At 46.6% G+C, this 14010-nt stretch overlaps 1 protein-coding gene across 1 annotated transcript in view; it reads right to left on the bottom strand.

Annotated features, from left to right (window-relative positions):
- Window positions 1-8509, bottom strand: part of SPON1 (spondin 1) — a 305161-nt gene extending 296652 nt beyond the window's left edge. Inside the window, exon 1 of the mRNA XM_034932200.3 lies at window positions 7718-8509. Coding sequence (XP_034788091.3) covers window positions 7718-8336 — 619 coding nt within the window. The 5' untranslated portion in view covers window positions 8337-8509. The remainder of the gene's footprint in view (window positions 1-7717) is intronic.
- Between the last annotated feature and the right edge of the window lie 5501 nt (window positions 8510-14010).

Genomic DNA, 14010 nt, shown 5'->3' with positions numbered 1-14010 from the left:
TAGGAGGCAGACAATAAACAAGAGAATTTCAGAGAGTGTTTAAGGCTATGAAGAAAACAAAATCAGGCGAAAGTGATGGGAAACATAAATTGGTAGTGAGAGCAGCCTCTTTAAAGAGATTCCCTTAAAAGACAAGGAGTCAGCCATGCAAAGATCTGGGGACAACCATCCCAGGCATGAAGAGCAAGGATGAAGGCCCTGGGGAGGGAACGAGCTTAGTGTATTTGGAAAATTCAAAGGACAGTGTTGGCAGGAGTTGGGGGGAGGATAAGGAGGAGGAGGAGGAAGAGGAGGAGAAAAGAGCTTCCTGTACCACCTAGAATCACCATTTGGTTCATCCTGCTGTGACTCTGCCCACCTGCCCACACTCCTGCCCCACAGATGGTGACTTGTTCTTGGAACTCTTCCCTGCTTCTCTCACCCAGTCCATGAGCCATATTGGCAAATATCTCAACCACAACTGTAGAGAGGGTTCAAGTTATTTCCTATGGGTCTCCTAGCCTCAAGAAAATCAGTAGATGTGGGTAGGTCCCTTAAGTTTTCCTGAACATTTCATGGAATTTATGAATATTCTGCGAAAGGTAGAAGCCTGCTCTACATAGACCTCACAAAGGACTTCTAGTGGTCTCACTTAACTCCTTGCCCTGTCCTATCTGCACCCCAACTCCATCCCTGCCAAAACATTCTGTAAAAGTGGGGCATTTTATACCAGCAGGAGCTGACAAGCATCACAAAAAGCTTTTTATGTGATATAGCAAGCTTCCTGACACCATAGATGCTCCAAGAGAGGTGCATTTGGTAAAAATCAAACACAACTGCACACTATTGGAGGAGAAAAAACAGAGAATGTATGCTTTAAATGATTTGGGCCACTTGCTACTCCATTCAATGCATGCATGTGCCTGAGTGAGCATGAGATGAGCCTCTCAGCTCCCTCACTCCATCACATGATGAGGATTTTGTACTTGCATGTCAGAGCAAACCAAGGGTTTATCTGCTACTCAACTGAGGAAACATTGCTCTCTTCCAATGCTGGAGGGAAACTAGAAGGGCTAGACTTATTGATACATGCCAATTCGTTTCTATTCCTCACTTACAGGAATATTGGGGGTAGGGTGTTTAGATAAGGCTAGGTTGAAGCTGGTATCTGGGTTATATCTTACGTATAATTTCAAAGGATTAATTTTGACTTATGTGATTTTTGCTTTCCATGGCTCTTCTTTTTCTAGCCCTGTAGTCCCATCCTAATGGGACTCTGCCATACTCAAACATTTTCTTTCATTTTCATTCTGAATGTATACCCCAGTGGGTTTTCATTTTTCTTTTTCTCTTCCCACACCACCCCTTTGTTTTCTTGATTTGCTTTACCCTCATTCCTTTCATTCTTTGCTGCTTCCTCTTTTATTGAGAAAGGAGAATGAGACAAAACAAGCCACAACATAAGCTTGCACATACACACCCCAGCACTCCTGCCTCTGCTCTTTTTCCCTTCTTTTGAGACAGGGTCTCACTTTGTCGCCCAGGCTGGGTGCACTGGCACAATCTTCACTCACTGCAGCCTCAACTTCTCCAGCTCAAGAGATCCTCCTGCCTCAGCCTCCTGAGTAGCTGGGTCTACAGGCATGAGACACCACAGCCAGCTAATTTTTTTTTTTTTTTTTTTTTTTTTTTGTAGAGATGGGGTTTTGCCATATTGTCCAGGCTGATTTTGAACTCCTGGGGTTAAGCAATCCACCTGTCTCAGCCTCCCAAAGTGTTGAGGTTACAGGTGTGAGCCACTGCATCTGGCTTCCTCTGCTGATTCTTAGCAGGAACATCAGTTTATATGTTGTCAAGTTGACCCACCTAGCTGACCTTTCACTGAGAAAGTAAGATATATTGTGTTTTTACATGACTATGCATGAAAATATGTGACAGAGACCGTTAATATGATCCTTAGAAATTTACTTTCTGTTTCATCTTTTTGAAAAATAAATTCTTCAAGTTTTAGCTGGGCATGTGGCTACCCAGCTAAATGCTATATTTCCCAGCCTTCCTTGCAGCTAGGTATGACCACATGACTAAATTTTTGCCAACGGAGTGTGTTTAGAAGTGCTGGGTGCAGTTTCTGGGTCACATTATTAAAAGAAAACTGATGTCCTCTACTTCCTCTCCCCCCAGTCCACTGCATGCTGACTGAATACAGGTGTGCAGAGGTTCTCCTCAGCTGTAACGGTGCTGAGGAGAACAACAACTTAAAACAGTGCTGTTTAGTAGAAATAAGCTCAAGCTGGGTGAAATTAATTTTGTTAACAGGTATCCATTAACATAAGTGAAAATAGGCAAAATTAGTTTTAACTAGTGTATTTTACTTTATACAATTATAATTTTAATATGTAATAATACACAATTTTTACTCTTTTTATACTAAATTTTCAACAGTCATTGTGTATTTTATACTTACAGCACATCTCAATTCAGAATAGCCACATTTCAAGTACTTCATAGCTACACACGGCTAAGTAGCCACCAACTACACAGCAGAGTGCAAGAAGATGTCAGGGAACAAGGTAGAAGGAGCCTGGTTCCTGGATGGCCTTATGGAGCAAAGCCTCCCATCATGCTGGATCTCCCATTTACCTCTTGTTTAAAACACTGTGTTTTGGATTCTGTTAGTAACATGAGCTTAGCCTGTACTATGACTAATATAACATGGTAAGAGTCCCCCCACCTCACAACAGAAATTGATATTGACCTATATATATGTGACAGTCTGTATAACAAGCAAATGGATAGTGTGAGAGTGAAAAGCTCCTGATATACCAGCCCATAGTGGTAAACGTATCAGTGATTATAGCTTCTTGATGCAACTGAAAGAGTCAGCTGTAATGAAACGACTTATCTGTGTATGGGGGAGTACTCAAGTTTTAAACCTTGAAAAATTCCATTTTGATATGCTTTTTTGTATGTTTTTATTTCTTTCGTTTCCTAAAACTCAGAGCAATAAACAATCTCCACAACCATTAAGCATTAGCTATGTTTGCATTTTCTAATTTTTATTATCAGTTTGAACTAAATACTTAAGTAATGGTTAGAAGTAGTTACATAACAAAAAAGCAGGGAATGGTGCAAAAAAGGGAAGAGAGGTAGGAGGGGTGGCTTAATTATAATATCATCAGCAGCACTTAAGTTTTTAAAAACTCCACCATCCAGGAAATAGTTTATTTAAAAGACCTCATCTTGTGTAAATTTCTCAGAGCCTAAATATGTCCTTTCCAAACATATAATTTTACAGGCATGGTCATATAATATCTGTATGTAAAAATAAAACAACAGTCAAATCTGTTTTTTCTTTTTTTTTTTCTTTCTGGGTTTTTTTTTTTTTCCTATCCAATTTGTTTTTGTTTCCCCACAAACAAAAGGAATTGGCCAAAGACAGACAAGGTTCTTCATGTTTCTAAATTAATCCTCTAGTTTATGGGGAAATGCAACACTGAAGCCAATAAGAGAAAACAGCAAATGTGAATAAGGATTTATCACTTTATATTACTTTGTAGTAATATAAAGTAATTCTCCTGAGAGATATCAGTTACTATCTTGATTTGTTGTTCTGTTTTCCTTGAAGGAAGTCTCACCATCCAGAAGGCTGAGAGTAGCTGAGTGAATTTCATTCTATTCCCAACTAATTTCATTGAGTCAGCACATAAGACTGGTTAAGAGCACAGATTTAGGAGTCAGACAGACCTGAGACTGTATCCTGATTCTGCTGATTATTAGCTGTGTGACCACGGATAAGGAATAAACTTCTCTGAGATTTAGTCTTCTCATCCATAAAACAGTAACGATCAGAAACTTCCTCAAAGTACTATAAGGAATAAGTGAGATGAGTAGGAAGAACTTAACACAATATCTTATCCAGGGCTTTGCTGCTAAGTATTTTTCTATTTCCAAAATAATCATCTCATAACATATTTTTTTAGCAACCACTGTGTGACAATTTCTTTGGACATGAATTATTTCTAATTCTCACAGGAATGCTGGGAAAAAATCAAAACACCCTCATTTTACAGATGGAGAAATTGGCTCAGAGAGGTGAAGTGGCTTCCTGAGATCACACAGTGAATATGTGACCAAGGAGGACCTGAAACCAACCCACCCAACATCAAAGCCTGTGCGCTTTCCACCAGGCTGAGGTGTCTACCCCTGTGGTCAGTGTGTGTCTCAGTGTGGGACAACGGAAAAACCATGCAGCTTTGGAGGTCTCCAAACCTCCCAGTTTAGGACAAACCCCTCAATTATGCTTGAAGTTGGACCAGCTTTTGAAACCTCTACTGGACATTCTTTTCCCATCAAGTTCCTTGAAATGTCTCTTTAAAATACATCTAGGAAAAGCCACTCTCATTAGCCAGAGTCTGACTTTATTTTCCTAATAAACAGACCTCCAGTAAGACAAAAGAGCCTCTTTTATTTTCAATCAATTCTTGAATATTTCAGTGGATTTTCTTCTGTTTGGCTTGAAATTGTGATCTGGGAAAGGCTGGTCCTGCAAATTGTCCTCCTATATAAGGGAAGCCCCTTGAGGATCCTCAACTTGTTATTTTTAATCACTGTAATCTCCTTTTCAAAGGAGGCCCTGGCCAGAAACAGAGCAGGCCTTTCAGAGCTTTCTAAAGCACAATTATTGCCGTTGGAGGGAGGGGGGACTGTGGGAAGAGGGAGGGAGAGTAGAGAGAAGTGGTGGGAAAGAAAAGGAAATCAATATAATACTAACAACTTGGAAAAGACAAAATAATGATCTCAACTGGATTCAGGTTTTGGGGAAGAAACTCCATGTTTCAGTCTTTTTTAATAGTGACCATTTTATTCCGGTCTAGAGTACCTAAAGACTGTACTTAGACAGCAGGCACAAAGAACAGAAGCTGCTTGGGGATGAACTGGAATACTGTGGACAAAGATTTGAGGCAGGAAAACAAGTCATTGATTCCAAGGATTGTGAGGAATCCTAATTCATGAAAAAATTAAAAAGCAAATAGAACACCAGGGGAATGCCAGCTTCACAGCCTTAAGTCAGGACAATGAGCAGAATGTGTTCGAGTTACTTTTAACATAATTATTCTAAGAAAGAAGGAGCCAACAGAAAATGTCACAAACTAGGCCAGTACCTTTTCTTTCGGACTTTGAGTGGCAGAATCAGGTTTGCTAATTGCAGGATATTTACTTGGAAAACCTCAGCATGGTTCCTGCAAGATCTCTTCCAAGGTCTTTCAGCCATAAGAAGGGAGAAAAGATGATTGCCCAATCTATAGCCTGAGTTGGGGTGTCAAAGTCCAGATGGCTGTTTAGGCAGGAGTAGCCTGTAGGGTGAAAGTCCAGGAAACTCCCTATCCAGTCCCAGTTCCCCACCTGCTGGCCCTGGACGTTTAGGTAGTTCTGAAACCTCTTTGGCCCCGTGAATACCAGCTGTATCTCCTTCCCAGTGCTAGGGCCACCAGCTGCCAATGCTCAACTAAAACACGGAGGATTAGTGTGAAAAGAGACGCTGGGTACACTTGGCCTGAACCTCAGACTAGTCTAAGTCACTGAAAAAATCTTCCTGGGCTTGCATTAGCAACAGTCTTAGGCAAGCCTCCTGATATGAAAAAATACCTCATTCATTCATTCAATTAATTCATGAGGACCCAAATAACCACCGGTAGATGAATGGGACTGGAGGAGAGCTGAGGAAACCTGCTTTCAAACGCACAACACTCTTCAAAAACAAAAATCTGATCAAGAACCTACCTCCATTAGTAAACCAATAAAGGCCTCACATTCAACTGTTACGCTTATTAGGAATCTCTTTTAGCTCAGGCACACTCACCTTTGTAAACTCATTTACTCCCTACCACCAGGAGAGGGTGGATAAACAGCTTTTTTTTTTCCAGCTAGGAAATAGGTGCAGAGAAATTAAATGACTTGCACAAGGTCACACAGCGAGTAAACCCAAGTCTGCTGGACCCCAGAGCCACTTCTTTCTCTGCTACGTGGAGCGGGGACGGTTTCCCCTGTGAACTCAGGTCCTCAGTTTTGGAGAGGGCCGAATAGGCCACTGAAGTCATACCCGCTTCCCTGCGGTCCACAGGGAGGATCGGCCGCCTCCCGGCTCCACCGAGTGGCAGTCGCCGCCCGTCGGCGCGGCTCGCTCTAGCCGCGGTGCCAAGCCGCGCGCTCCCTCCCGGGCTGGGCGGGGTGTTCTCCGCCCAAAATCTTTCTTCGTGGAGTACCCAGGATCCCGCGGAGCTGCGCGCCGGGGTCAGACTGTTCCTTGCAAAGTGCTCAGCACGCCAAGGTGTCAAGGGCACCAAGGAGCCGGCTTTGGGTAGCTCCGGGTGGAGAAAGTCGGGGACACAAACCCGGGAAAGGGGGAAAAGCGCTCCAAGAAGGGTGGCCCTGGCGCCCGCTGACGCTGCCCCAGACTTTCTCCTGTGTTGCTCCCACCGCTTCCGTCCAAGGCTCTCTGGGGAACTGGGAAGGCGGGGAGGAAAGTACAGCAGCTGGGAGCCCATTTGCCCCACCAGGTGCCCCAGTGACCCGCTCATCCCTGCTTAGCACCAGAGCTGACTTATGAAGGGGCGAGGGTGAGAGGACACGCTCCCTGGCGGGAGCTAAGGTGAGGCCAGACAGGCTCGCTTCCCTTCCTGGTTACCTGTCCCCCACCCAGAAAGCGGCTGCTGCTGCACGGGGAAACGATGTCTGGGGAGACGACCCTGCTGAAGAGCGAGGTGGCGGGCGTGGGGACAGAGTCAGGCGTCTTCAGGTCGGTGCTGGTCGAACTGCCTGTCCCGCCTAGAAGGCTCTCACCTGCTTGGACACCTCCTCCCTGAGCTCCCGAAACCCCGCTCTCAGCCGAGCGGCGTAGGCGCGACATCCCTGGGACGCGGAGACTCCGAGCTGCCGGAGCCAAGGTTCCCCGGCCTCCAGGGAGCAGGCCTCGGGCATCGGGGCTTTTCTTTCCATCTTCATCCAATTCCCCTTCCAGCTCGGAGCTTACCCCAAGCTCTTTGAGGACCCTGTCCCCACTGGGAACCTGTTCTGGAAACCCAAGATACTCTGTCTCGTCTGGGACCACGAGAGAATAATTTGGGGTTCTTTCCAAGGACCCTTTCGAGGAGCTTTAGGCTGTCCCTGCCCCTCCCCTTCCCGCGCCCCGGGACCGGTTAGGGAGAAGCCAAAGTCCCTTCTCCTGAAGGGACCTATCCAGGGAAGCCGGAGTGGCTGTCCCGCCCCGGGCCAGTCTTTGAGAATCGGGTACCCTCTCCTTCAGGGACTGAGCGGGGAAAGCTGGAGTGGCTGCCTTGCCCGGGACCCGACCAAGAGAAGCCTGGGTCCCCTCCAGACCGATTTGGAGAAAGGCAGGTTTACTTCCCTCCTGCAGACGGCCGGGGGAGAAGCGAGCCTCCCTTGCAGTCAGGCCGGCGTGACGCGTGGCTCAGTTACATCCTCCGCCTGGGAACCGCGCGTCGGAAACGCCGGGTGCCTCTCCTGGCTGCGGCCCCCGCGACGGCCCGGCACGCTGGATTATGATCCGCGCCGAGCTCGCGAATGCAAGGGCCGAGGGCAGCCAGGACAGAAGGGCCCTTGCCGGGCTGCACCCGCGCCACGCGCCCGGAGACCGCGCGCCCTCCTCCGGCACCGCGAGGTCGGCGCCCTTCGGGGACCGGGTCCCGCGCTCCTAATGCCACGCCGGGCGGCCACTTACCGCGGTAGCTGGTTCCCGGCTTGTAGAAGTCGGGGTCGCCCTCCACGCGGAGGCTGAACTCGGTGTAGCCCTCGCGCCGCGTGCCCTGGGCGCGCAGGATACGGCTGCAGTAGCCCTCTGACTTGGGCACTTTGTCCAGGGTCTCGTCGGAGAAGGCCAGCGCCGCGGCCAGGGGCAGCGCCAGGGCCAGCAGTGCCGGAGTCCGGCTCAGCTTCAGGGGCGCCGGGGACAGCCTCATCTTCGCGGCCCCCAACTTTGTGCCGCGGCCGCCGGCCTTCGCCACGCGACTCCTGCCCGAAGTGGTCCCGACGAAGGCGCGACCTGGCGGAGGCGCGGCGGAGAGAGGGAGCTCGGAGCCGGCGTCGGCGACTCGGAGACCGTGCCCGCCTCGGCTTGGCGGCCGCGGAGCTGCGCTGAGCTGAGCTGAGCTGAGCCAAGCGAACGAGAGCAGCGCGAGGAGGGGAGGGCCGCGGCGAAGGAGCGGGAGGAGGGAGGGCTGATTTTGCCCAGATCCCCCAGCGCAGCGCTGTTTTGTTTCCTCCGAACTGGCGATTAGCGGCGGGGCCGTGTTTATTTTGCGACGTTGGATTCCCAGGGTCTGACGAAGAAACCGTGGCATACCGGACCCTGTGGGCTCTGTCCCATCGCCTAGGAGGCTGCTGCTCCAACCCCCAGCTACACTCCGGACCCTCTGGAGGACGGCGCTCAGAGGAGGGAAAGCCTGAGAAATAACTTTTGTTGCACACCTGCTCTGTGCCCAGCAATATGCTTGGCGGCTTACTTACTGTATCGACTCGCCTTCATGTTCCCTACTCCCAATAAAGATTACATTACTTTCGCTCACTTTATAGATGAGCAAACTGAGACTTGCGACCAGTTACAGCAGGGTTAGATGCGGCGACTCCGGGCCCATTGCTCTTCCCAAGGCCATATTGGAACATGTCAGACTGGAGGCTGAGAAAGCAGAAACGACTTAGCTACAGCGCTTAGGGCCCACGATACTTTTGGAGATCTATGAAAATGTTTTCTGTAAAAATCAGAAGAAAAAAGTTTATGTCAAACAAAATGTTTTACTATATAATGTTAATATATTTGTATTTATACCTCCACAGTCATAAAATATGCTTAACTTGGAGGAAAGAGCCAGCCAAGGCAAAAGTGCCTAAGGCTCAGGAAGGTCCGCCTACAGCCCAGGAAAGGAGTTTCCAAAGATTCAATGAAGAGCCTGTATTTTCTTGGCTTACATTTTAGTTCAGATTCTCAGTCCCCAGGGACAGATGTTCAGAGAGGTGCTGAGCCTGAGGGCCTGAAGGGAAAAGACCTGGGGCAAGAATCCCTCCCAGTGTCTCTCTGGGAAGAGACCCGAATCAAACCTCAGTCCTGCCACTCACCCATTGTGAAGCTTGGGCTAGTTATCGCACTCTCCAAGCTTGTTTCCTGCTCTGGAGAACAAGGGAGTGGGGGTGGGTGCCAGTACATCCTTCCTAGAGGTAGTGGGGTGATATGCTAGAAGTAAATGATATGACCCATATAAAACACTCGAGTTGGTCTCTAGTGGCACCCGCTCCCTCACCCGCTTGGGGATACCATAAGCCCCCTGCCTCTCAGTGCACACAAACATCCCTCCCCAGGTGCCCTCAAAAGCTTTGATTTCCTCGTCTTCTCTTTGCCCAGGGCCTTCGACACACCTCAAGTGCCTACAATTAGCAAGCAATCTCCTTTGCTTTCCAGGTCAGGGTTTTCTCTTTCATAACGCTACAAACAGGCCCAGGGCGCTAGGTGCATGGGAGATCTCCATTCCTCCCTGCCTGCCCACTTACTCCTTAGTGCTTCTGCTGGAATTCCCACTGCCACTATTAACTGGACGCCTTCTCTCAGAGGTCACCTGAAAGTAACCCCTTGCTGAAGCCAATTATGCTCTTCTCTCATCCTTAGCCCTTCTTGACCCTAGCAGCACCTGATCCAGCTGATCGGCCCTCCTTTTTGAGGTGAGGCTCAGATCCATGTCTGAGTGCTGAGGGAATTGTCTGCATCTTCACTCGACTGGCTCAGAGCTCATGCTGCACTCCAAGTTGCACGGTCCCATTCATCCAGCAAACTTTCATTAAGTGTAGATTTGGAGCTAGACTCTGTGCTGACCAGTAGGTAGAAGACGGAACAAAAATTCATCCATCCATCCATCCATGCATCCATCTATCCATCCATTCATTCATGACAAAGACCCTCCACGTGCTCAGTGCTTGGATACAAAACACAGATATGTTACTTGCCTTTGAGGAGTTTACAGGCCTGTGGCAAAGGCAAATATTAAATACATAATTATATGAATCTTTTAAAATTATAATTGTGATGTATGCTACAAACTAAAATAAGTGGTTCTTGAAAGTGTACCCGATCTTATCTCAGAGGGCAGGAAACTACAGAAATGAATAAATTGTGACCCCTGTCTTCACAAAGCTTATTTTATGTCTGAAAGCTCAAATCTGTGCTCTTGAACCTCTATTCATCTACAAAAGGTTCAAATCTAAGTTGGAGATGGGTGGGCATGAAGTAGGCAGGAATGCAATATTTAACTTTTTATTGGATATTGACAGGAAAACTATGGGAAGTAGGCAGTCCCAATTCACCTCCGCACTCCCATTGTTCAGATTAGGAGCCTATGAAATTACCTGCTGAGGTAATGTTCCATGGCTATTAAGGGAAAGAGCCAGGATTTAAAACAGGCATCCCCAACACCAAATGAGGTACTTTCCAGTACACAGTGTTGGCCCTATCATCTGGGCTATGACGGCAGGCTCTAACCAGCTCACCAAGCTCCAATCCCACTAGTTGAGCTAGGTTTTCCTAAACCAGCTTGGCTGTCACTCAGACCTCTGCTGTCTTCTACACTCATCCGATCCATCACCACATCAAGTTTCACGCTCTTCTCCACCACTACCCCTGTCTGTGTTGACATCCTCTCTCATCTTCCTAACTGGGTTGCCCTTGTCTACTTGTGCTCTCCTTCCATCTGTCTTCTGCACTGAAGCCCAAGTGATCTTTTTAAAAATGCAGATTTGAATGTCAATCCTGAGGTTAACATTTTTTCTCGGTGGTTTTTCAGGGCTCTCAGAATAAAGACAGAATCTTCAGCCAGGCCTCCAAGGCTCTGCTTGATCTGCTTCTCCAGCCATGCAGCTCTTCTCTTATGGGCTTTGCCTGTGCTGTTCTCTCTGCCTGGAATCCTATCATGCTCTTTGGTCTCTCCTACCCACCACTCTCCATTGGCCAACTCCTATGTACTCTTCAGATCCCAGTGCAAAACTGCCTCCCCAAAGAAGGCCTTTCTGATTTCCTAGAATAGATCCAGCCCCCAAAACTCTGCTGGAGCTCATGAGTACCTTTTCTTTTAATCTCCTCCTCCTCCTCCTCCTTCTTCTTCCTTCCTCCTCCTCCCTCTCCTCCTCCTCCTCCGTCTTCTTTCTCCTTTCTCCTTTCTCCTTTCCTCTTTCTTCTTTCTTCTTGAGGCAGGGTCTTCCTATGTTGCTCAGGTTGGTCTCAAACTCTTGGGCTCAAGCAATCCTCCTGCCTCAGCCTCCCAAAGTGTTGGGACTACAGGCATGAGCCACCACACCTAGCTTCTTTTAATATTAAGATTTATAATGACCCATTGATTTATAAGTTTGATGTTTAAAATTTTACATTTGTTCAGTATTTGTCTCCATTCTAAATTCTAAGCTCCAGAAGGGTAGGGGATGTCTATGGGGCTTACCACTGTATTTTCCGTGCACATCGTAGTGCCCGGCCCCTGGTAGGGGCTCCATAAATATTTTTTTTCTGAATAAAAACTTTTTAACAAGCCTCCTCAGTGCCTTCTGACTCAGCCCAAATTTTAAGACTTGGCCTCTAAGGCCCTCCACAATCTGGTCTCACTGTGTCCATCTGGTCATGCCTGGTCATAGATCCCAATCTGAGCTCCCAGCACCACCCAGCTGGGCTCCCCGTGTCCTCCACTTCAGTATTGCCTCAGCACCTTTGCTTACAGCTTTCTCATGGCCTGGAATGCCCTCCCTCCTCCTGCCTGATTAAATTTTCCTCCATAGAATGAGATCCTGCAGTCTCCCCTCCTCTGGACTTCAGTAGAACTGAGGAGGAGAAAAAGTTTCCCATTTTGACTACTGTGGTCCAGTAGATTGTCATGAACTATTTCATGTGTCTATTTCTCATCTCCTAGCAATGAATCCAGTTTACTTTCCCCTTAATTTCCTGTTCAGATGTTTTGTTCTTTTGTAAAATATACTGGACTTCAAGAAATCTCCTTCCAGTTTTTGTAGCCTAAGGCAGAGCTGATGTCAGTTGCTAGGGTGTTGCTAAGGAAAGTCATTTAGCCAGGGCAGATAATTAACTTTATCAGTGTGTGTGGGTAGGTCGCAGAAGAGAAGAGCTGGGGGCTCCAGTTCTCCAAGGCGAGAAAAGTCCTTTGATTCATAGGAGGTAAGATCTCCCTCTTTTTTCTCCCCCCTTTAAGAGAGAAGGGGGAAAAGGATTTTCTAGATTAGTGTTTTTCTGAGTATGGTCATTGAAACATGAGCATCAGATGTTTGCTTCAAAGGCAGATTCCGAAACCTCATCCCAGACCTACTAAATCTGTACTTTGAAAAAAAACTCATACTGAAGTTTAAGGAACCGTCATCCTAGACCGTAATTCAGACTTGAAGTACATGGGTTCCAGGCTGGCTCTTCTGTTTTCACCAAGTGAAGATGTGCAGTCTTGGAAAGTCACAGGACCTATCTACATGGATTATGTGCAAAATTGGACATAGTAATACCCATCTTGCCTACCTTGTGGGATTTTGAGAAATAAATGGGTAACTGAGATAATTTGTAAACTGCAATGAGGTCACAATAACCCCACCCAGTTATTATTGTTACTTTTATTGATTCAGAAAAAGAGTCTAGAAACTTTATGTTTTTGTTTCTCTTATATATAGAGTTAAATTGGACATTTTATAGAAACGGATTTCTAGAGAAAGAAAACAGATAGGCAATGAAGGAGTTGAATTGCACTGAATAATCTATTGTAATCTGTGGTGAGGAGACCTGGAAGCTGTCTACAGGTGAGCCAGCAAGTTTAAAGACTAAGTTATGGAAACTGAATACATATAGTGTAAAAAAAAAAAAAATCCCAAAAGCAAAAGACATTAATTAATTACAAAGATATTTCTTCAGAACCTGCTGTGTTCTAGGCATCAGCCAATTATATATAATTACATTACCTTTGGACTCCTGAATCTGATTGGGCCCATCCCACAATTCCATGTAAGGTATGAGCTCCTCCGATCACCCGTCTCTCCAGTCTTTTGGTCTCCATTCAGTTTTGCCCTTCCTTCTGCTCTCTGGAGCATTCCTCTATCGATTGCCCATTGCCGCATCCAGATCAGCATTCTAGTAAGTAAGAGAAAATAAGAGTCCCTCCTACATTAAAACTCCCAGCATCCAATTTATACTCCTTCATCCTATCTCCATCATCTTAGCCTCCAGGTCACTTTCCTGCAGCCACTGTGGACTCTGCAACTGGCTCTCTAGCTTCCTGCCTATTTTGTCTCATGCTGTGGGCCTGGGAGACTAGCCTGATGAAGTCTGAGCTGACAATTTAGTGTCTGCTCTAACCTCCTCTACTCCAATGAGCGTGGCCTCCCTCCGTATCAGCAGCCCTCTCCCACAGAAACACCCTCTTCTTTGGGAATCTTGAGCTCCCAATAGCACTTTCTCATTTTACTTCCAGCTTTCCCATTTCTCACCTCCTCTATGTCATTGAGGTCTACAGCTGCTTCGTCACTTCTGATTTTTTCCAGCCCATCTTGTTAATTCCTTCCCCACCTAGCCTGGACACCATGTTCAATCATTTTAACTATATCCTAACCACCATTCTTCATTAGCTCTCCTCTTTTATTTCTGCTCCTCCTCTTTAACCCCCAACCTACAGCAAATCAACCAAGCAAAACAATGGAACCCTCCCCGACTTCTGAGTTCTGCTGCACAAAACCTGGTAACCCTGCCAATTACTTTACTACAAATGCATGAATTCTATCTTTAAGTATAGTTCTTAAATTTATTCCTAATCAGTTTCTTTTCCTATTCATCTAGTCCTTACCATCTTTTCAAGCCTGCTTCATCACTCTTTAATTCTCACTCTTTGGTATGGAGAGGGGTGGTTACTTGCCCTCTTATTTTATCCCTCACATGGGGGACATTAGGCATGAACTTCTTCAAATCTCCATATCTCCTTCCACAAACCAAACTCTGGCAAAATC

The sequence above is a fragment of the Pan paniscus genome, chromosome 9, assembly GCF_029289425.2.
Source record: "Pan paniscus chromosome 9, NHGRI_mPanPan1-v2.0_pri, whole genome shotgun sequence".
NCBI lineage: Eukaryota > Metazoa > Chordata > Mammalia > Primates > Hominidae > Pan > Pan paniscus.
This window is presented reverse-complemented; position numbering and strand designations above follow the sequence as displayed.